A 24,956-nucleotide genomic window follows, 5' to 3' on the forward strand; every position below is an offset into this window, starting at 1 on the left:
TCTCACACTTCAGAGAAAATGTGAGGTCATGGTTTGTTGCACCTTCGCCCTGCAGATGATCTTGAGATGGCACACAAGTGCAAATGTTTGCTGAAACTCAAATTTGAAGATTTTGAAAGCTTAGCTATTTTTTTTTAATGTGATGACAGACGTTTTCTGTTTCCTCTACATTTCAAACGAGGAGAAAATGTAAGCCTCCGAGCTGAAGGCTTGTCTTGTCTACGAGGCTTTGTACCTAACTTTTACCTGTTCCCTTTTTCAGGTGCACTTGGGTTCTTTGAGGCTTAAGCCTACTCCACACCCCTTACAGTTGAATCGAGAGATGATTGGTCAGTCGATCAAATGCAACATCAGCCTGAAACAACAAAACTTGCTGTTGCTGGAGGAGAACCGTAAACTGAAAGAGGAGCATGAGCACATACTCCGAGAGTAAGTGTAAGGAGGGACTCTTGTTTTTTTTATGTTGTTTTTTGCCTTCAAATGTAAAGTAGCCAACACATGACAGAAAATATTAATAATATTCGTTAACAGTTAAAAGTTGTTTGCTGACAAACTCATTGCTTTAGCATTCACTGCCAGCTGTTTTTATGCACAGCAGTCATCCGGTATGACATCATCAACGGTCGCCCCTATGAGGTTACACCCAGTGCTGCAACCTTGACTTGTGATTTCTGGGAACTGGCACATGACTTTCTGTGCACTTGTTTGTCTAGGTAAATTTAGGGAGGATTGTCATGTGAATGCAGTTAGGCCACCATTATGGGTCTTCTGAGCAAATGACCCTCATGGGGGCAGACAAGTATTTTCCAAAATGTAATGCATATAGATGTTTGTGTGGACACTTCTGTTTCTGGGTGTCTTTGTCCATAGGCTTGAGCAGAAGGTTCAGGATAAGGAGACAATGGAAAATGAGCTTTACTCTCATTTTGTCATGGTGCTAAATGCAAAGAAGGCCAAGATCAAAAGCCTACAGGATTCTCTCCAGCAGCTCCAACCGATAGCCGGCTTTCACAGGAAACAAAGGTCTGCACACTACATAGCGTCCACAGATTTCAGACATATTCTGCATATTTTTTGGTCATAAAACAAGATTCTATATCAGATGGTCTTAGGATCAAAAACTCCACTGATTTACAGTGAGCATGGTTTTTGCAGAAGAGCAAAAATGAGTTATAAAAGTTCACATAAGGAGTATCCAATAAGTTGACATGAGTCTGATACTGTCTATAGTGACTTATTGTGCATGACTGACACCAAAATATATTTCACGTATATGTTTTCTTTAAAAAAGCAAGATATATTATACATTGCATTCCTGTACTACTCTACATTGACAGATCTAAATTGATTAGGTAATGTTATGTATCTGATCATATTTTCATGGATCCTTCCATTTAATTGGGTAGCTGCAAAATCAAAGTAGTCATACATTAAAAAAGTGCAGTTATTATTTTTGCCCTATGATTGGCTGTGCAAGAGGAATACACCTTGGACTGCTGGCCAAATTCCCAAAGCCATAGGCTGCAGTTCCATAGAATACGACCCGTGACCCTAGAATGTTGAAAATTGTGAATGAATGGTCTTTATATTAAAATAGTTTAAGTAAGAATAATAGGAAATTGTAAATACCAGTGTATGGCGTAATGCATGAAACTTAAGAGGCCTTTTTTCCCAGTGCCACACTGACGTCAGATCAGAGTATGCCCCACCTCAACGGAATGCTATGATTGGTTTATGTAGCGTTTTAAGAGTTTGCTTTATGTCTTCCCGTATTGCTTTGCCATGCAGAGATGGAAGACTTTACTCATAGCTTTGCCACCTTTCCTTATGGTTTGTGATAAAAAATAAAGAGAGATTTCCCTGAGACTTGGCCAACAAAATGTGGTGGGGTCTGTACATTAAAGCTTATTACAGTATAAGTCATATATGATGCAGATAGTTCTTCCTTTGTCACTTTTCTTAAGGAAAAATGAGACGGCTCAAAGTGAGGATGATAGCTGTCACAGAAGAGAGAGAAGCTATCCTTCACTGGAACCAACCATCCTCACCTCAGGTTTGTATTTTGAGTACCGTATGTAAAGTGAAAAATACATGTAGGTTCACTCTGCACAGTATCCGAGTGGTTAGCATGTTGACCACACAAGTCAGGAGATCGGGAAGACCTGGACTTGAATCTCAAATTGCAAGTTTTGCATGTTTAACCCGTGTGTGCGTGGGTTTTCTTCGGGCACTGCAGTTTTCTCCCACATTCCAAAACCTGCATGTTAGGTTAATTGACACCAAATTGTCCATAGGGATGAATGTGAGAGTGGATGATTGTTTGTCTGTATGTGCTCTGTGATTGGCTGGCAACCAGTCCAGAGTTTACCACGCGTCTCGCCCAAAGACAGCTGGCATAGGCTCCAGCATACACATGACCCTAGTGAGGATAAGTTGGATGGATAGATATTGACAGTTGAATGTAACTTATTACATAAACAGGGGTTCTGAATGTAACACACACTCAAGCAGAGTGATACCCCCAGGTAGATACATTGTGGGAACAACTGTAAGTGAGTCATGCTGTGAAGTTGGCCCGTGATTGCTTCAACGCAGGCAGCTGCTAGGTGGTCTCTGACTTCCTGCGTCACACAGCAGGCGTGATGTCACAGCTGCTGATTCATACATCCCCACACCACACTGATTGATCACCCTCTAATTTCTCTCAAACTACCCCATGCCCCGTGGCCACACACCCTCCCCTTCACTGTCTATAAATTTACTGTTCACTCAAAGCGTGTCACTGAAAATCACTTACTGCTCTTGCATCAATTAATTATTCCTGCTATTCTCCACCATTATACATGTGTTTTCAAGATTGTGTGCATGGGTGTGCCTCACGTAGTATACAGCTGTGTGACATTTTCTGGGTGTTTTTCTCTTGGAACAAAGCACTGTGGTAGAAATGAATCATGTATTCATTGCAGCTACATTATGCTAATGACGCTTGTATGCATTGTTCTTCTTGTTTACTATACTCTGGTAACCCTAGAAACTAATTAACTATCTTTAGCAAAGAACAATACAAACATTCTCTGTGTCATTGAAATATTTGACCTGACATCTTTAACAAATAGCATATTAATGTTTTCAAAAGCCCCATGAAGTGATGTACTATGAAGGATTTGTCCTCATTCGTAATGTCTGTTGAATACTATTGATGCAAGATGACAGAGGGTGCTATTAAATCACACAAAACCAATTTGTTTATCAGTCACTATATTCAACTACAGACTTACAGACTTAATACTATATACGGTATTTACACACATATATATTAGGGCTGTCAATTAATACAAATATTTGATTTTAGTTATTAATCACATTTTTGGCCATGGTTAACTCAGAATTATTCATATTTAATCGCAGATAGAAATATATTTTTATCTATAATAAGTAGGGGAAATCGCTTTGTGGTAAACTATTCGATGTGCAACTTCAATGATAATTACATCAAAATTTATGTAAAGGGATATCAATTTCGGAACTATGGGCCATTATTTAAAACAATACAGTCAGCAAGCACATTTTTGTAATACTGTTTTTCTTTATTTTTTATTTTTTCACATTAATCGAGCGTCAAAAAATGCCGCCATTAAAGGAAACCTCCGTTAAGGCATCATTAACACGTTTTCAGACAGTGCGCTAGTATGAGTTAACTTGAGGTTATGCACTGTGCAAACTCAACACAGACAGTCAGTGTTTTCATCTGTGAAACTTCAAGAACTCTAAAAACCCACCAAAAACATCACTCTATTTACTAGGTTGTTGTCCTGTAAATGCACCCTGAGTTTGCAATTAAAAATGTACCCCACCTTAACTTGCATAATAGGCAGTACATTTACACCTTTGACATGCCTGGCCCTTGTTTGCCCATAGGCTGTGCTTTCATATAATAGAGGTCTGATAAAGAAGCGCTAATTAAAGAGCCGAATTGGGAACAAAGGAATAAACACACCCTCCAGGTTTATTGTCTGATAGTAACAACATAGGAAGCAAATCACCAACAGTGATTAGGTAGTCAGTTGCAATGTAATGTCAAGTGGTAAAAAAACACCATGTTAATTTCCATTCATCCATCACAGTGGCTCAATCTGTTCATCTTTGAATTTGAATACGCTAGTAGCAGTGTTAAAGGGCAAACAGGTGTGTTTGTGGCTCTGCCTGTATAGAAATCCTACTTTGACCCAACTTTTGTGGAATGCCAGATCTGTATTTGCGATTAAAGGTCTTCCCACTTCAGAACTGGAGTTGAACGTGGTGAGTCATTGTCCTCCTCATGCACAAATATCCATAACTGCGACAAATGTGCCATTGCTGTTAGAAATTGTTTAAATGATCATTGGGATTTTGCAATGTAGGAGTCAATAATCCCATAATAATCCCATAATCCCACCAATTTAACGGTAGACAAGACATTTGTGACATTTGAGTTTCCACATCAGCAGTCTAATAGGAATGATAAGAAGTGTAAATGTACACCTACTTGATGTACCTGTGTAATATTCTGCAAGTATTGATGTTTTTTCATTCAGGACATAGTGAGGTGAGCCAGGGATTCTCAATGGACCACGCCATGCCTCTTGATGACAATGTGCAAACAAGAAGGAAACCAATGGAAACACTTGACTGTCAGATTCCAGGAACGTCTGATATGGAATGAAATCACAGGTTTATCAGACAATCAATGAGAGACAATGATCGATGCCTTGCTTCACTTAAACATTACATTAAAAACAACACAGGTGACATTACAGGTGTTTACTATGCAAAGAAATGCTGCAAATTATTACAGTAGTTTAAGCAGTGTATGTGCTATGTTTTAAATGTTATTTGCAAAGAACAAAATCAGCAACAAGAAAAATCAAATGTGAGATCCATGTTCAACATTTTTAATATTCATCCCTGAATTGGTCTTAGGGAGTCATGCTTTTATAGTTTGTACTGTATTACAGTCTATGTTTAATTACACATCCAAAGAAATATCGAATAAATGTGAAACATATTTCAGTTCTTTGTTTCCTCTTCTTCAGTGAAACGACATCCATGACTCAGCATGAACATAAAACTCTAAATCAAAAGCAGTTGGGATGAACTAGCTGCCTGTGGAGCAATGTCGCAAGGTTCTTTTGGCTGGTCAACCCCGCTCCCCACCACCAGGCCTTGAGGGGGTCCTCACATTTGATCCAAGATTGTTTCTGAGATTCTAAGAAACAATTTCACATCTGGATTGTTTTAATTGTGGCTCAGCCGTCATGGAGACATCAGCGCTGCTGTTAAGGCCTGTGCTCGCACTGAGAAAAAGAGGAACTAAAAGCTTCCCCTGAGGTCTCTTGGGACTGGATGGCGTTGCCGCTAATGACTTGGAGAACACAGTCAAGACTCTACAAAAGGAGCATGGAAGTAATTTCTCAACAACTCGACGTTGCACTGAGCTCAGCGGACTTGGCTTTGAGTGAGATCGACAAGAGAGTAACATCTTGTACAGGATACACCCAGAATACATGGCGTCATCACTAAGCAACCAGTGTTGCTTTGTTGCAGTGTATTCATCATGACAAGCTCATTTTACCCCTTCCCTCCTCACTATTTATGCAAAATATATACCACATCCAACACAAGTCTTCAGAATGTTGTTCCATTGTTCCTTGACCCAAAGAAGTTAAAGGGTGTTCGGCTGAAATTAATAGGGTTCTTTAGTCTCTCGCTTTCCTCACCTCCTCACCACTCCCCTTATCTCGGCTACCAGCTTCAGGTCCTGAGGTCATCACAGTCAGTCTCCTCGCTGACAGTAATGAACCTAAGGAAACCTGCTGACAATCCTTGCAAGTCAGACCATTCAACCTTTGACTCCTGGACCTCCCAGCTGTCCTTTATGATTCCGACTGAACATACAAGCCTGCTGCGAGGCACCACGTGGCCGCCGTGATAATCCCGCTGGACAATCCCCATAGGAATGTCTTTATAAAGCCAATATCATAATGTCTTTTTCGTCCACATGTCTAGATCAGTGCCAGAATATAGTTTATAGATGACAGTATAATATTACTAACATTTTACGATGTCGCCGTAAGGGTTTATGAGCACAATTCATACACAATGTAATTCAAAGTTCTTTAAAGAAAATAAAGGTATCATCATAAAATCATTCTAAAATCATCACATAAAATTCCATAAATCCTTACATAAAACAAACAAAATAAAAAAAATGCAGATAATATACATCCAGTTATCAAATGCACAGTTGAATGTGTTCCGTTCTTTGTGGTGGACAATAAGTGACATCGGAGGTTTGCAGTTGAGTTTTAGCTGGTTTACGACCACAGTGCGACAATTCAAACCTGCAATAAAAGCCTGTTGTTTCGGGGGATCAATTTAGTTAATTTCACCATTTTTATGCTTGAAAATGCTTAACTTGGGCAAAAAAAATGTTTTAATTAATCATGTATTTTTGAGAAAACTTAATAGAGTGAACCCACGATGTGGCCAGCGACGACTATATCACATCCTCAGCATGTTAATAGGCTAAACAAATGAAAGTGCTTTTTTAAATTATATATCATCATCATCATTTATTTCTACCTTGCACCTGTCGAATTCCCATCATTTCAGAAAATGACAGCCGTCTTCCTGCTTTCCAGTCGCTGAGGTGCAGGCAGACAGAGTGAGCTTTGTCTGGTTCTGGCTCCAGTGTGCGCTCACTGTAATGTCTGAAACAGTTTAGCCTTACCCTAGCAACTTTTTCATACCAAGCCAGACTACTTGTGTCCAATATCGAAAACTGAATCATGTACATGAAACAAAACACTCAGCCTTTGGGCATATTGGCATAGTTGTTGTCTTGCTGTTCACTGAACATATCAGTCAGTAGTGTTGATGTGCATCGAAAATGTCTATCTATATGTGCCCTGTGATTGGCTGGCAACCAGTCCAGGGTGTACCCCGCTTCTCGCCCGAAGACAACGACATTTCGTTGGCAATTTCACTGCTGTGTTATTGTGCAATGACAATAAAGAAAGTCTATCTATCTATCTATCCATCTATCTATTTTACGGAAAAAAAATATTGTTAAATATTGTATATTGATATTCAGCCGGAATATATTGGAATATGTGTTTTGGTCTAGTTCTGGCCCAGCCCTACTTGACATTTAACCGTGTAATTACTCTAAAGAATACTTTTTTTGGCAGAAGTTGGTGTTTAGCAATTCCCTTCATAATACACTCCTGGTCAAAATTTTAAGACCAGATGACAACTGCACATTTAAAGACATGAATTTGAAGAGGTGCAAATGGGTCCGTTTTGCACAAAGCTGCAATATATTTAAACAGACACAGGGGAACTCTCTGACGTGGTCTAACTGGTCTGTTTCTCGTTATGGACCCATTTTCTCGGGTACTTTTCACTCACTTCCTCTCTATTTGTTCTGATGCCATTCTTTCACATGAAGCGGTTTCTAAGAAGGTGGTGGTCACAGTGATTCAGCATGCTGGCCTTTTCAAATAATCACCATCAGAACTTTAAAAGAGGCTGGGTCGTTGTTGGATTAGTTGGTTGAGTCACTGGGACCAGTCTGCAGGAATATAACTTGTTATGTTTGCACCTATGCAACACTTCCCACAGATTGCACTGCACAAAAAGGCCATTCCATTCCATTCCAAAATGGTAGTCTCTTGCTCCATTTCCACAGCACCTCAGCTCAATTTGGCTTTACTCACCTAGGTGCGATGCATTTTTATACCTCAAAAGAGGGTGAATTAGGGTCTCCTGTATTTGCTTTTCGGCATGAGGCTATTTTGTTTGAAAGCAGACCAATGCCTGCAAAAAAAGAGAATGTGCTTTGGTCAATGGAAAAGCACCAATTGTGAGTGGAGCCGTGTCAAGCCGAGTATTCTTACTATACAGTAGAAAAGGAGCACATGTGACGACAGTAATGGAGTGGAAATAAAAGGATCCCTTTCTCAATCAAAGTATAGTTCTTTTTCTGTAGTCACATATTTGTCTTCCATTCACTGTTTCTGTTAAACTGCTCTGTTATACTGTATAACAGCAATAAAGTGAACAGAATTGACGTACTTGAAGCATGACATGTAAATGTTGACCCCCGCTTCAGCCTGCAAGCTGAAATCCATTTAATTTATAGGCTGTCACAAAAACAAGCTGAAGTGCAAGACAAGTCAATCAACACCTTCCCAATGACCGACAGCTGCTACATGCAGCCAATCATTGACACTTCATTCTTCAGTCTGAAAGCCTCCCACCCTGCACTATAGGGGAAATATTGTCAATCTTCATGTACTATTACTCTACTGCAGTTTTGCCCAAAAAGTGCCCATCTTGAGCTGTATTTCTTAGTTGGGTTTTAGGATTAGTTACATAGATTTCAATACAGTGTCTTTTCATACATGCACAGTCAGTGACAGTTGAAGCACTTAGTGGAGATTTGTTTTGGTCCTTTCAGTCATTCATTCATTCATTCATTTTCTACCGCTTGTCCTCACGAACGTCGCGGGGGTGCTGGAGCCTGGGGGTGCGAGAGGCTGGGTACACCCTGGACTGGTCGCCAGCCAATCACAGGGCACATATAGACAAACAACCATTCACACTCACATTCATACCTATGGACAATTTGGAGTCACCAATTAACCTAGCACGTTTTTGGAATGTGGGAGGAAACCGGAGTACCCGGAGAAAACCCACGCATTCACGGGGGAGAACATGCAAACTCCTCACAGAGATGGCCGAGGGTGGGTTTTGGTCCTTATTTCTGTTGATTATTTTTGGGTGGTCTTTAATGATGCCATCTTTTACTGTATAAAAATAATACTGATTTGAATGTTAGCAATAGTAAGACCAAATCACACTTACTTACTGGCTTACTCTGTTGTGTCAGCGCCTGACCGAATAATTTGCAAACCACAATATTTGAATGTGGAACATGTCTGGTTGCAACTTTAAGCTTTTGCTAAAAGCTGTAGTTTTATTGATAATCTTTTTTCCCTCAGACAACATCATCGAAAACGCAATCGAAACATCAGGAAAGCATAACTTCCATCACATGGTTTTGGTTGGAGAGAATATATTACAAATCAGTTAATGTGCTGCTGGTGCTGACCTCTCTTGGCCTACAAACAAAGCCAAAGGGATCATCCTCAGTGGTCTGAGCATCCATGCTTGGCTACAAGGGATAAAGGTTCACATTTGTCCACTGGTAACTTCATTTTCCCACAGAGTAGAGGGCTCGGTCTGTTTCTCTACGTTTTGGAGCTTTCAATGTTTTTATGGTTCGAAGCACACTTTTACTTTAGGCTAATTGGGGACTCTAAATTGTCCATCGGTCCATTGGTAGGTTTCCTAGCTGTGTGGCCTATGCGCTAACCACTCGGTCAACGAAATTATCACTCTAGTATTTCAACTCAAGGGAGGGCAAAAAAATTCCGTCATTTGGGGGGGACATGACAGGTAATAATTGAGAAACACTCCCGTAACCACATGTTGCTGGTTACAGGTAGACCCTTAACTCTTGGACTACCTTAATGGTCACTTTCAAAATTCTAATAATAGTTCTTAGATTGTTAAATTACTTGATACTTTACTGTAAAGTAAGTATAGACCATTACAAGAGGTTTAAAACAAAACCTAGTGAGGCTTTATTCATCTGTGATGCTGCCTAAATTTAGATTAAAATCCCAGGACAACTTTAAATCTCAGCTCATGTCTTTATACAGACATTTTGTATTACTCACGTCTGTGTATATAAATTGTCATTGTGATATTTTTGTGCTGAGAAAATGTAAGTCTGTTTCATGTTTGACATATTAAGGGACCTCAGGAGTGTTCTAAAAGTTGATTCTCACTGAGGCAATGTTTTCTCATTATTGTACAGTAAATGTCACTGAAGGAGTCCCCCGTACAGAAAAGACGGATGGTTTGTGATCAGTGAAACTCCCACGAATCAGAGCATCCCACTCTGTTTCACCAAGACAAATCCCTCCAGGGTCAGAGCGAAATGTAATGCCCCTTTAGTACTGTCTGAGGTGGCATGGGGCCGGAGATAGACCACTTTATAGGTCATGTGATATGCGGGACATCTTGGGGCCCACGCAGCAGAATCCCAGGATCAAACACTCTTTGATTGGCTCGTTTAGTCGTTGATTTATGGATACTGAAAGGCAACAGGAGATCTTGGCTTACGCATGCAGCTGAGATGTTTTACACAGCAGTTAGTGACCTGCAACTTTTAACTTCCTGGTGGTGAATCACTTGAAACGGTAAAGCCGTAAACTGATGAAATGATTCCCGTAACCACCAAACTGAACTGGTCGTTACGTCGGCGTCAAACGGTAAATTCCATTCATAATCTGGTTAGTTTTAGCACAGTGCCAACTTCAGTGAAGCTACTGTAGGTCATCATCAAAAAGCATTGGTAACTGTACACCGTAGAACATAATGAAAACTATTCCCTTACAGGACACTCTTCCAGCCTCATACAAATGTACTGGTGATCCCTGGGATGATAAAAGTGCAGACAGGCATGGAAAAGGCTCTTGTGATTTTTTTACAAGGGCCCTTGGGAGTCAAGGACAACCATCTCTGTCGGAGGGTCGAGGCTTAGTTTCAGGCTCTTGTCTCCCCTGAAGAACTGACACAGGCCTGCTTCACAACAGGTCGTACTCTGAAAGCAGTGATGGGCAACTCTCAAGCTGATATACATTGTATGATTTGGGGTGAACACACAGAAATGCATTAGACGTCATGCTGTGGCACATTCATGTCACTTCTTAGATGCGTTGCGTTCACATTCACAATATATCATTCACAACAAGTCACACATTTTGGTAATGTGAACCATATTTTTAAAAATCTGATATGGTCCGTGATCATATCTCTGTCACCTTTTTCAGCAGAGAAGCTATGTGAAACAGTGTTTTATTGACATGCATAGATTAGTGATCAAACTAACGGAGCTGAGTCTGTCTCCTTTCATTTGCTGCTGGATCTTTGATTTCTTGTCTGATCACTGTCAAAGGGTGAGAGTAGCTCTCCACACCTCTTCAACCAGGACACTCAGCACAGGCTCCCCTCAGGGCTGCACACTAAGTCCCTCACACTTGTGATTTTCGACTGGTGGGTCGCGACCTACTTGTGGGTCGGTGAGCCATTTTACATGGGTCGCGGAGTCTTTGCCAAAAAGACAGTGTAATGAACCAATGTCTGTGAACGCATCTCACGTCTGCGCTTTTCACAAGGTGCGTGCCATGTGTATGGTTGACCTATAAGGAGGTAAAGTACATCAAGTAATGCTTAATGCTAGATAGCTAGATATCTACTGATACCACCAGCACTTAGCAAAGGCTCCTGTGCATGTGTATGTTACCTGGGGCGTAGCTTACATGATCGGAGCAGGAAGAGCATATAATGCTTATATAATGCAACATGTTCAAATGTTAGCACCCTTTAGACAACCACATGACCATTGCTACAGTGTTCTTACATTTTAGCTTGAAATAAATACAAAAGGGCTGCACGGCGGTTGAGTGGTTAGCACACAGATCTCACAGCTAGGATTTCCACCCTCAGCCATCTCTGTGTGGAGTTTGCATGTTCTCCCTGTGCATGCATGGGTTTTCTCCGGGTACTCCGGCTTCCTCCCACATTCCAAAAACATGCTAGGTTAATTAGTGAAATTGTCCATAGGTATGAATGTGAGTGTGAATGGTTGTTTGTCTATATGTGCCCTGTGATTGGCTGGCGACCAGTCCAGGGTGTACCCCGCCTTTCACCCGAAGACAACTGGAATAGACTACAGCACCCCCTGCAACCCTAGTGTGGATAAGAGGTAAAAATGAATGAATAAACAAATACAAGTAATTTACCAAATAAATAAGATATTTGAGAGATTTACATTACAAATTTCCACGATTTGGGTCGCCGCCCGTCATTGAAGGGTGATTATGGGTCCAGCAGCAAAACCAGTTGAGAACCACTGCTCTCCACGACATCCTGTACACCTTTGACTGCACATCCTGCAACTCCAATGACACCATCATCAAGTTTGCAGATGATACATTAGTAGGACTCATCTCAGAAGACGATGGATCTACCTACAGAGATGAAGTGGAACGGCTCACATGGTGGTGTGACACTACCAAAACCCCCAGAACAATAATTGCTCTGAACAAAGACTAATTATCATTTTTGTACTTTAGTCAATTTTATGTTTACATTTCCTCTATCATGATATTGCACAACACCACGGCTTTTACACAGCATTTTATCTTTTTTTTATTTATTTACATATATTAATACTCTTTTTAAATGTGCAAGGGTTGCACCTAATTTCGGTGACCAACTGACAATGAAGTTCCATTCAATTCTCACTGATTTAAAATCACTGCCTGACTCAGGCACTCCTCCCTATCTAGCAGTAGCCAATCATGCTGCTTATTAGACCAGACTTGATAAACTGTGGTCCAGCCTCTCCCCCCTGTGGAAAAGCTCAGCACTATAATTCATAGAACATTTATTACAGTGTATTGATAATCGACCTTTCCTTAATTAATTCTCATACAATATGCATTTCAATTTCTTAAAACACATCATATTCAATTTGATGATTACAAAATAAAGTTGAAATACATCCTGTCAAGTGGTTCTGTTGGTTGCACGAGAACTCCCTCCCAGTACTGACAGAATTGCGTTGCTGGCAACAACAAGGGGTTGTGACTCAATTTGGAAGCATAGACATGACTACCACCCTATTTCCATTGCGCACCCTTGGGTGAGTAGTGCGCGCACAGGGCTTTTATTTTAAACGTGCTTGCTTGTTGATTTAATTTGTCATATAATCGGTTTTGTTGAATTAAAGCTACTCGATTATTATTAGTATCACATTTGTTGCGAAAACGGCTCCACTCCATAGTGACAGATGTTTCTCCTGCTAAAGTAAACTGCGTAATTTCGAGTCTGGTTGTGTGAGGATGCCCTTCAAATGCACAGAGCCAAATTAAGGGTTCCCCCCTCCTTCTCCAAGGTGTCTCACTCACTTTCAGAATGGAACTCTGCCCCTCCTCTCTAAACACCAACGAAATAACAGTGTGCGTCAAGCTCAACTCAAATTGTTGCTCTCCGGCACTTCACTCATTTCTGCCTCTCCGTCCACAATCAGGTCCAATCCCGGAGCCGGGTCCACGCAGCCCTGGAGTTGAGCATCGAGGTGGAGAAACGTGCTGTTGCTACGTCGGTCTGAAGTGGACACTCTTGGAACACTTTTACGCACGCACTCTTACGCACTGGGACTTACGGGATTTAAGGACATAGTTTTGGCAGTATATGGAATAAAAGCAAATTCAATGTAAGTATTTTTGGCTTTTAGTATCACACATTTCCTGGCATGATTCGTGATTTATTGTTATATTGAAAAGAGAAAGTATACTTCTTTTTCTATGCACATTAAAACAGATGCAAACATTCTGTTGAGATTAAAGTTGTCAGTTGTGGATTTACCGGGAAGCACCCAATGATGCGTTGTTGTCCTCAGATAACCTTCATCAGTGCGCCATTAAATTTGTTGCGAGAGCCACTTGAATTTAATTTTACTGAACAACATAATGAGAAATAATTACAAAGTCATAACTAGGATACACCAACCAATGATTGATTGATTGATTTTAGTTGCATCCACAAAAGGCAGGTGTTTTTATCCAACCGGTGCCAGAAAAAGGGACCAAATCTTGTAGGTAATTGCTTATATTATTGGCATATTGGCCATGTTGGTGTATTTTAAGCTTTATGCATCTTCTAATTAGAACTTCTTGAGGTTTTTTTTACATTTACCAAATTTTATCATCACATTTGCCATGAATTTTGTTATGCTGAATTTACTTTTTGTTTTTTTTTACAAAGTCTTAAAAATGTCATTGTAGAGACAAATTTCTAGAAGACCAATTTACAACACCAACAACCACCATTTGTGTTTAAACAGTGTAAATGAGAGTGTGGGGGGTTGCATGTCCTCCTGTGCAGTCTGACCCCACAGGAAGGCTTAGTGCAACCACCCAGAAATTGACTGGAAATACAAAATTGCATCCTTAAGTTACGCTTATTTTGTTTTTAATTGGGGAAATTGTCATATTCCAAATGTGCTCCTATGTAAAGATATGTTAACTTTGGTTGAAAACACATTATAATGAAAATAATGGCATTTGTTTTTTGTCTTTTTCTACCAACAGATGATACTACATATAAAGCAGATTCTGTGGATATATTGTCTCTGTCAAGCAGCAACTGCAAGCAGTAAGTTTGAAATGCAGTTCAACTTATCTGTACTTCTCCTCATCCCTCGTTCATTCATTCAGACGAGATCATCTCCAGCTGTGTGCTACTGACCGATATGTTGCAGTCGATGCCTCACAGCATAAACGTTCCCAACCTGTGAGATATTTCTCAAGGTGTGACAGTGTGGCTGAGGACATTTGCACCTGGGGGCCCCACTGGCCCCCTAGGCTCTCTTAGACACCATTCCCTGTCTGTTTCTGAGGATGGGGGGAAGGGGGGGCGCCTTTCAATTAGTGCAAGCTACCAGTCTGGAAATAACAGCTGTTTTCGCCTCTCATCCTAATAAGGCCCTCTGTTAAAGCACACACACACACACACACACACACACACACACACACACTCATGCCTCTAAGGCAGTCCCACCACAGCTTCCAGAGCATTCCCTACATTATTTCTCCTAAATGCTCCCCCACCTCCACTTCCCCCGACTCACAACCCCTTTGAGAAAAAACTAAATCCCCTCCTCGCCACATGAGTCAGCATGATTCAGCCTGTTGCCATGTTGTGTTTGGTTGTCTGTCTGACATCTCTGCTTCATGACAGACTGAGATACAGTCAGCAGGAGTATAACATTCACTCTGTCTGGTTCACGACAAGACTACTGTATGTTTCATTACCTCACTGGTTATTGCATTATACCATTAAGAGTGAAAAAGAAAGTCATGCGTGAGCTGTATGTAATTATGACATAATTCCTTGTTTTTAAGTGGGTCTGCTGGTCATCATCAGGATGTATAGTTGAGAAACACTCCCTTAGTCAAAACACATGCATGTTAAGTTAACTTGAAACTGTAAATTGTCTATAGGTGTGAATGTGAGTGTGAATGTTTGTTTGTCTATAGGTGTCCTCTGATTGAGTGACGACCAAAAAGCGAATGAATGCATGAACTGTGTGACAGGGTGTTTCACCAAATGTCTTTAATTTCATGTATGCTAAACATTCTGTCTAGTCTGAATTAAATTGGGTATAATTATTAGGATGAGGTGTGACTTTGGAAGAGCAATTTTAAGACGTATGATGCAGATGTTTTTGACAGTTTGAGTGGTGTTGTCACAACACACCAATGCAAATGTGTTGGGCAAAATGACATCATCACACCTTTAGGGTTGCTTGATGCTTGACTTTCACAGTCTGGATCCTGTAACTTTTTGGCCTTTGCACATTTGGTCAGGTTAGTTGTATCTTGAGGATTACAAATAGATTCATGCTTTACCGTGAACACAACCATGTACAGTACTCCCTTGTTTATTGCGGTTATTTAGTTCCAGACCCAAGTACATTTCCATGAGGTAGGATTCGTAATATTGAATAGTTAGAGCATGGAAAACATGTTTATGAACTTCTAAATACAGGTTTTGATACTACTACAGCACTCTTATATGAACACCCTGATAGAGTAAGACTAAAGACTAAATTAGCCATTTAAGATATCAAAATAGACTGCTTGTGTGTTGCTGTAAATATGTTCCCTAGTGGAGCTCAGTGAGTGGTGGTCAGGAAGTGACGTCAGAGGTTCAGAGTTACGTTTTAACTTGGTGTACGTTGCACACAGCAACAGTTGCTTGTGTTTTATTAGTTTTTTTTTAATTGGGGATTATTGTGCTTCTCGTGACGTAATTCAAACCTGCAATAAAATCCTACAAGAGATCTAATCAGTGAATCTGTCTTATATTTGTATTTTAGTACCTTTCGCGATTTTTACGCATTAAAATGCTTAAATTATTACAAATATTTTTTTTTCAATAGGCATATTTTTAGGCAATATTCAACCACGAGCATAATTTATTAATTAATATATTAATTAAATTTTTATAACTTTTATAGCAATGTTTTTTTTTAATAACTTTTTCACTTCGGATTGAGTGTCGGCCAGTACCAATATCACCCGATATGATATCAGCACACATACATACACACATATTACACACGTTACTTATTTTCTAGTGTGGAATGTTAGAAAACGCTTGGTCAAGTAGGTATGAGAAAAACTCAACTTTCTCATGCTTTGCGGATTTTTGCGCTTACTTTTGTTTTTTCGTGGTCTTGCGAGTATCCTCATGCTGTTTTTTGTACCGCTTCAGGTGCACTCTAGGGTTGATTGTGTTGAGAGGGCTTGTGCATGCCGGGTTGTGCACTTGGCTGCAACGTCTTTTTCAGACTGTGGCGATAGGTGTTGCTCCTGCTGATTTGTTAGCGCATGCTGTTGTTGTGATCACTTGGGCTCTGCATGATGGATCCGGGTGTTGCTGGATAGAAATGTGGATTACGGAATGGACTGCTTGAGATTTTAGATGCAGGTCAATATAATTCAATACATTTTTTGTATCATCAGATCAGATAATTTATATTGCTTTCTTGTAGTGAGCTCCTGATGCTTCAGTTTTCTGTTTTATGGTTATTGCTGTTGACCCTCCTCCTTCAGTAGTGGCATCACAAGTAACATTATACTTCTGTTTCTTTCAGACAGTGAATCTATTGTATTATGTCATTAACTGTGTTTTTTTGTGTTTGTTTTGCCTTTCAGTTCCCAGCACACTATCAATCATCAAGCCAGTCACCGGGTTCCTCTCTGGGAAGGTGAACCTTCCCTGCTTCTTCTCAACAATTCCCACCTCTGCGCCAGTCATCCCTCCAAATGCTACCATTCTTTATTCCAAAGACTACTTACGCATCAAATGGACTAAAATGGAGGGTGGGGTTGAGTCAACAGTGTTGGTGGCTCAAAACGGGGTCATCAAGATTGGCTCTGCATACAGGAACCGGGTATCGGTACCCAGTCACCCTGAGGATGTGGGGGATGCATCATTGACCATGGTGAAGCTCCGTGCTAGTGATGCAGGCACGTATCGCTGTGAGGTCATGTACGGAATTGAAGACACTCAGGACACAGTTAACCTCGATGTGAATGGTAAGATCATCTTATCTGCCTCAATGTGATTTGGAATCCAAAACCTTATTCCACTAGGTGATATAGTTCAGTTTATTGCGTGTCCATTGTGAATGGTCGCAAAATATCGAAACCGGAGTGTCGGTTACAGTAGAACGTGTTGGGGTGACACCTGAATGTTGCTGGTTCGATCCTCTGTTCTCCTGTGATCATGTTAAAGTATCCTTGGGCAAGATACTGAACCACCGATGCTGCGTCTTCAGGGGGTAAATGTAAAAACAGTTGCCTGCCTTGAAGGTGGAAAAGCCTTATATAAGTGAAAGACCATATACGTATGTGTCTAAACATCACCTTATTTCATTATGGATTTCGTTTCACTTGGTTTCACCTTCAGTCAAGGCTGTTGCATTCTGGAATGACATTAAGTGAAATATTTTCCTTCTCTTACAATATCCATCAACACAATTACAAATGGGCTGGGTATATGCTATTTGAAAATAACTAGAGAGCCAAAAGGTGAAGTTCCTTTCACTGTAAGTCACCCAATATGTTTTCACTATAAGTCTTTTTTTGCAATATATAGCATGGGTGGGATTTCTATGTGGGCCGTGTATCAGGGTCCTGTCAGTGAGAGTTTATCGCCCATCATCTTTATTACAGTCTTTCACCTTTCTGAAGTCAAGTCATGACATGGAGAAATTAAATTAACCTGATCAGTTCTGGATTAAATTCAATATGCTGCATATTGTATCTACATTAATGTACATTTTTGCATTTAGGTGTCGTCTTTCACTACCGTGCCAAAACCAGCAGGTACACGTTGGACTACCAGGAGGCTGTCGAGGCCTGCCAAAAGAACGGAGCAACCATTGCCACATACGACCAGTTGAAAGCAGCGTACGAGGATGGTTTTGATCAGTGTGACGCTGGATGGGTTGCTGACCAGACAGTTAGGTGTGTTGGAGTAAAAATCACATCACTGCATTTCATTGCATTTAGCCACATATTGGAGTGATGTAAAATGGACCTTCTGTTATCTCTCTATACAGATACCCAATTATAAACCCCAGGAAGGGCTGCTATGGCAACCTTCTGTCAAAACCTGGGGTGAGATCATACGGAATCAGGAAACCTACAGAGACCTATGATGTTTATTGTTATGTGGACAAACTTTATGGTAAGTCTCACACAAAAGGAGGCTTTCTCGCAAAGCTACAGCTAAGGAGTAACATATAACCATAGAATTGTGATAATGTCTGTTGTAAAAGTCTCTGACATTTCCTTTGAGGATCTACCCTCCTCAGCTAGTTTTTCTCTTGACTCCACTTGCAGACTGTATCCACTGACAAGGTCACCACACAGAATACCTTTTAATGACTCTTTGACCCAAAGTATGGTCATGTTCTGGTATTGAAATACAAAGGATATGTAGTATTCTGGTCACTAGGGGGCAGTAATGACACCAAACATTGAGACATTACCTTACATGACTTAACACGACATCAAGTCATGAAGTCAGCAATGGCATGGCCGACATGATAGAGTGAAAAAAAAGTTCTCCTCCCATTCTGTGTGGAAGTGGTATGTATTTGGCTTCTTCATTTGAGAAGAATTCGAGACTAAGTGATTAGCTCGCTAGCTAGCGGCCATCTCAAGTCCCTGCAGTGTATTAGTTAAGTAATAATTGATGCCGCACAGGCACACACTCTATCCTGCCTCCACACTACACTACACTACTCAATGTTTGCGGACCAAAATTAAGTTTTGAATTAATTTATGGGAGGCGCTTGTAACAATGAAACATTATAACACAGAACATCATAAACTAAAGACCACCTGCAGTTTTGCATGGGTTGTCCAGCTCACATGTTGTCTTGCGTACAAAACATGATGTTGTTTTAGTTGGAATAATGAATGAATAACAAGTCATTTTCAATGGTGACATTTGTATGGTTAGTCTGAACAGATGCATACAGTGGTGTCAGCCAGAGAACAAAACCCAACCCCACAGCCACTAGGGAAACACATACATTTTTCCTCTGTGCTAGTCAATGCAGCAATCAACTTTTTGAAAAAAACAATAACAAACTTGTATTACAATGTTGACTGATTGTATATTTTTCTTCGTCAGTTTGGCCGATGATTAGGGTCCATAACAAAAGTTAACAAAAATAAAAACAAAACATGTACAGTTACTAAAGGATTGTGATCAGCTTCAGGGCTTACTTGTTTTAAAGTGATAAAGGGATGGGTGGATGCCAGAATCATTGTAAATCAGTGGACTGGATCTATAATGGGACTGGTTGAAATGTTACACCCCGATGTTACACTAAATGAAAACAGATTTTATCACCTCCTCCTTTTATCACCACCTTTATTAAGTTATCACCTCTTGTATCAGTAGTTTGATGACTGCATCATTGGAAATACTGCATGCGTGTATACATAACTAACCTCAATTAGACTAAAGCAGAGCATTTGTTTTGCTTCAGTCAAATTGAAAACTTTGTGTCCAAGCAGTGGTGTAGTGTGTATTTGTACTGCTCCCTGCATACATGTTTACTTCATAAAATATGGACCAGACCTCTTAGTAGGGGAGGGTGCTCTGAAGCAATTATGGTAGATACATAGAGGATCTATAAATAACTATTACTTTTAACGTCTTTTTGGCTTTGCAAAAAATGTTGAGCCAGACGTGACCATGACCCTCGCTGCCCCCATGACACCCTACTGCGACCCTAAAGTATCAGTAAAGTTGCCAATTCAAAAGGCTCCAAAAATGACCTTTTTGATAATGAAACCACAACAGAATGGGTGCCAATCCAAAGAGTATTTGTGGCATAATTTTCCAGATTACACACCACCTGGAATTATTACACTCTGTCTAGGGGAAAAGGTCAAGGGCCTTGAATTGAATTGAATTATAGGATGGTTTTACGCCCTGCCTTCATTTGTCAATGGTGAAGCCCCTATAATGATTTAAGCTCCATTCAACTGTTCATCTTTTACTAATGCAGCATTGATACCATATTTGTTGAATTATTATCATGTTATCGTTATGCAATTTATTAACACATTCCTTAATTTGTCACGTTCATTCCAGGCGAGGTGTTCTTCGCTCCCGTAAGCCATAAAATGACGTTTGACGAAGCAAAAGAAGAGTGTGAGAAGAGAAACAGCGAGCTAGCATCTCCTGGTCAGCTTCATGCCGCATGGCGACAGGGTCTGGACCGGTGTGACTATGGCTGGCTTTCAGATGGCAGTGCCCGACATCCCGTTGCTGTACCCAAACTTCAGTGCGGTGGAGGCCTGCTGGGGGTCAGGACCATGTATCGCTATCGGAATCAAAGTGGATTCCCAGAACCAACAACTAAGCTTGGAGCTTACTGTTTTAAAGGTAAGATGATACACGTCAATGTGTCAATATGACGTTACCTGTAAGTGATGGTGCATTCAATGTGTGTTCATATTTGGCTTAATTAAAGCCAATGATTGAAAGCTCAGACATCCAGACTATGATCTCATCTTCTAGACAGTCCCCACCCTATAGTTTTTTAATCTCTATACATTCCCCAAATGTGAACCACATCAAACATTTTGCTGTTTTGTTCCTTGTTGGTACTTTCCATAAGCGCAGTATTAATTAACAAGGCTGAGTAATTATTTTTCTCGAGTGTTGATGTACCAAACTTTGCCCGTCCAGTTGACCTCACTTTTTTCCCCAGTCCATTACTTTGGCTGTAAAATTAAGGAATTGGGGAGGGGTAACATGGCAAACTATATACAGGACATGACTTTAATGGGAAGATTAAAGTATTTATCCTTCTGCTTGATTCTTCTTATCCTTTAATCTGTTCTAAAACAGCTCATGCTCTCAAGTACTATTCAAGCACTGTTCAAGGGACCAAATTCAACCCAATTTCTTACATGTTCTTAAGAACTCTCCATTGAAAAGACTCCAGTATGCGTACAAATAAGGTCATTGATGTGCCACGGGAACAGGGGAGAACACCACAATGCATCTCAATACAAGTGACACGTCACGGGTCATTGGAAATGAGCAGACTGTGACGATTCTTTACTCACCCACAGGGCAAAGCAAACAACTGATGATAGTTTCCATTAGGAGAAGAAGCAGAATCCCTCACCTGTCAGCCCTTTTAGTCTCACTATCTTACTCTCTTTTTTGCCATTCTGCCCTAATTTCCGCTGTCAGACTTTTGCGCTCCATCATTCTCACTTGTACTTATCAGAGCAGACATACAGATAATAGACAAAGCTACTGCTGGACTTCTAAATTCAGTCATCCTTGGCGACCCTTGACCTGGCCTTTCCATCTTTACAAATGGGAGCTTCGGCAGATAAGCCGTCCCCTGCCTGGCCATTTAACGCTCCTGAGCAAGCCCAATTCTCGTGGTGATAAGTCCCCATGGAGTTCAGAGGGCACACAAACAGCCCACCCTCTGCTCTCCGCTCTGTGTATGCCATGTCGGCTCTCTCAGCCATGTTGTATTTACGCCCCCATCTAAGTGCTTTTCAAGTACCCTTGTATGGTGGGACCTACTGCATCATTTCCTGCCTTTCCGCTCTCAGCCACATGGAGAAAGGAATTATTATGTAAACTATGTATAGCAACATCAATTGGACTACACAGAAAGATAGGATGAAATTGGACCTTATAGAATGGAAAAGTGGTGTAATTGCTGTCTGATTGATTCTTGGATTGGCTTGGACAAAACAAAGGCACCCCGTAATAGCAACGACTTTAATGAGATAATGCACTCCCTTGAAAGCAGCATGTGTTTTCCTGTTTGGAAAAATCGTGTCTTACACCTTGCATCAGAGATAGTTTTATAGGGAAAGAGAACCTGGATGTGTATGTCACAGACTGAGTTTATACATTCTCCACACCATTGAGGAAAAGCTCTTTACAGCTGTTACACTACGTTTTGGAAATAAGAACAACATCTTGGGATTACAAGTTAAGAGGATTGGTCATTTGTAAAAACATTGCAGATTCATAGTCATCCCTCAGTTTTTAAGAATTAGGATTTTATTTGAATTACAGTTGTCCATCACATTTTGCGGCTTCACTATATCATGGTTTTTCAAAAATATATTAATTATTAAAACGTTCTTGTCATGGTCGTGCATAGTCGGCTTTGTAGTTCGACCCCAGGATGTAGAGAACAGGACCAAATGCAGGTAAAAATATTCATTCCTTGCAATAATAGCAGCAGCAGGATAAAGCAACTCAGGTAGGCAGACTGACAAATGATAATGATCTCAAGGGGAGAAGCACACACCTGAACTAAATAGGTAACAGAAATTAGAACAGGTGTGGATGATAATTACCACAAAGGAAGCCAAGTCAAATCAGGAAGTTAAATACAAAATAAGAGCCTCAAACCAAAAACTAAAGCCCAAGAAGGTAACATAAACTGTCACGTGGGAAGCTACAGCGGGCGTGACAGTTGAATATGGCCTATTATTAGGCAAAACATATGCATATTTAAGCTAACGCTTCATATTTATTTCCTAAACTAAGCATTTTATTGTATAAAAATGGTTAAATGAACTAAAATATAAAACATAAGCATTCGAAGATGAATTCAAAGACAGTGACATAGTATTCTACACTTCTAGATTCACTAGGTGTCAGTAATCTTACTGTAATGTTCGGTGAGACACACAATCACCAGACTTGATCGCCAAAACAACAGCCTTTTATTGCAGGCTTGAATTATCTCACAACAGGCACAATAATCCTTGATAAGACTCTCTAACAAAAACACAGGCTACTGTTGCAGCCATAATCCATGGCAAGATGAAACTCGATTCTTAACCTTGAAAATCACTTCCTGTCCACCACTCACTCTGCTGTTTGCTAAGCACTCGGCTATGCTCTACATTTATAAATAAGGAATCCTACTTATCACAGTTCTCTTATCACAGTTGGGTCTGGGACACATTAACTGTGATAAACGAGATACTACTGTACATTCAAATTTGGCGCCTTAAAACTTCCTATAACACATGTAGTAAGAAAACTTGTTCATCAAAAATCTATATTTTTATCCTTTGTTTTTTTACATTTCATTTACAATAATCAGTTTTTGCATTGTTTATACAGTATTTAATATCCTGTGACAGAAAGCTGGAAAGGATCAAGGATGATGGTTTATGCAGTAAAGAACTGGAACTAAATGTTTATATTCTGTTCTTCAAATAATCACATTGGTTGTTTTAGACACTCAAGGAAATGTTTAGACAAAGAGTTTTTGTGTAAACTAGGTCACTATCGCTATCTTTGAAACAATACTAATCATTTTTAATCAGGGAAAGTCTTACAGATGTAACAGCATATTTTCTATTGATTAACATTTTTTTTATTTTACAACATTGTGTTAACTAGTATAACGACTAGTTGTCATTCACTCTGATTTTTTTGACCAAACAATATTACTGTGTTACATACAGTACAGATATCGCTATAGATGATTTAGGTGATCGCTACAGAGGATTTTTTTTAATATCTGTGTTTTTTACAGGAAGGAAACTGATGATCAACCAAACTTCTTTTGTGGATTTGTCAGTGGCCACTACCACCAGTGACAACATCACCTCCTCCACCACTACTTTACTAGAAAGTAGTGTGCCTACGGAAACCCAAACGTTGGAAACTGGATCAGATGCCGAAGCGGAATCTGCAGTTCCTACAAATCCTCCATTTATGTTTTCTACCAGTATGGCTCCACCTCGACCCACTCCAGCAGAAGTAGAGGAAGAGTTATTCACCACTGTGGCACCGACCATCATGGAAGAACATGAAGACATCGACGACCTGGCTCCAGTGGATCCAGACTTTGATGTTGAAGACTTCATACATGAAAATGTAACCTATGTTGAATCTGTTCCCCAACGGGGCGACTCATTACCTGAAGTCCACATCACAACTGGAAGCACTGACACAACAGAAGCAATTGAAGAGCCAAACGATCATTCTGTGATTGAGATCAGCACCATTAAACCCGACATAGTCCTACCAGATGCATCCCTCAGCACAGAGCCCATGTTTGCTGAGGGGAAAACTGAAGAAACTATTGTGGATTCTGAAGCAAAAGAATCAACTGATGGGACGGCATCAATTGATTTAACAAACACCTTTCCACTCTATGACGATGACACTGATGAGATGGAGACAGATGTACTAGTAGAAGCACTGCCGCCCATACAGCCAACATCACGCGACCTCTTACTCAGCACAGATGAAACAGACACCCCTGCCACCACTGACATGCCAACCAGCACCACCACCTTTATGTGTAACACTCAGCCTGGCGGAGAAGTGGACATCGCCACAATCACCCACAAGCCACTGGGAACAGCTACACAGGACATCATAACACCGGAGGAAACTCTTTCAGCATCTGGGACGGGTGCTCCCATTCTCATCGATGTCAGTGTGACATCACAACAGGATATGTTACCGAGTGTCTTTGATCAGTCCACCGCTCAGGTTTTGGAACAAAGCAGTGATGCTCTCACGACAACAGACATTGATGCTGAGTTCTTCACATCCGCTCCAATGATTTCAGCAGCAGGCAGTACCAACAGCACCATCGCCCTGGAAAAAATGGTCACAGAGCAGAACACACCAGGTAAGATACTCATTGGAATTATAATGTACAA

The 24,956-nt window shown here is 40.4% G+C and overlaps 2 protein-coding genes across 3 annotated transcripts in view; both read left to right on the forward strand.

Moving 5' to 3' along the window:
• Positions 1–7,072, forward strand: part of LOC131128383 (DNA repair protein XRCC4-like) — a 21,351-nt gene extending 14,279 nt beyond the window's left edge. For both annotated transcript variants that reach the window (XM_058071172.1, XM_058071171.1), the window contains 4 exons: positions 263–429; positions 871–1,023; positions 1,965–2,053; positions 4,575–7,072. In XM_058071172.1, the coding sequence (XP_057927155.1) occupies positions 263–429; positions 871–1,023; positions 1,965–2,053; positions 4,575–4,702 (537 nt within the window). In that variant the 3' untranslated portion in view covers positions 4,703–7,072. The remainder of the gene's footprint in view (positions 1–262; positions 430–870; positions 1,024–1,964; positions 2,054–4,574) is intronic.
• Positions 7,073–13,179: 6,107 nt separating this feature from the next.
• LOC131128430 (versican core protein-like) overlaps positions 13,180–24,956 on the forward strand; it is a 34,558-nt gene continuing 22,781 nt past the window's right edge. Inside the window, exons 1-7 of the mRNA XM_058071283.1 lie at positions 13,180–13,393; positions 14,271–14,334; positions 16,902–17,285; positions 18,044–18,218; positions 18,314–18,441; positions 20,368–20,661; positions 23,816–24,925. Coding sequence (XP_057927266.1) covers positions 14,271–14,334; positions 16,902–17,285; positions 18,044–18,218; positions 18,314–18,441; positions 20,368–20,661; positions 23,816–24,925 — 2,155 coding nt within the window. The 5' untranslated portion in view covers positions 13,180–13,393. The remainder of the gene's footprint in view (positions 13,394–14,270; positions 14,335–16,901; positions 17,286–18,043; positions 18,219–18,313; positions 18,442–20,367; positions 20,662–23,815; positions 24,926–24,956) is intronic.

The sequence above is a fragment of the Doryrhamphus excisus genome, chromosome 4 (assembly GCF_030265055.1).
Source record: "Doryrhamphus excisus isolate RoL2022-K1 chromosome 4, RoL_Dexc_1.0, whole genome shotgun sequence".
NCBI lineage: Eukaryota > Metazoa > Chordata > Actinopteri > Syngnathiformes > Syngnathidae > Doryrhamphus > Doryrhamphus excisus.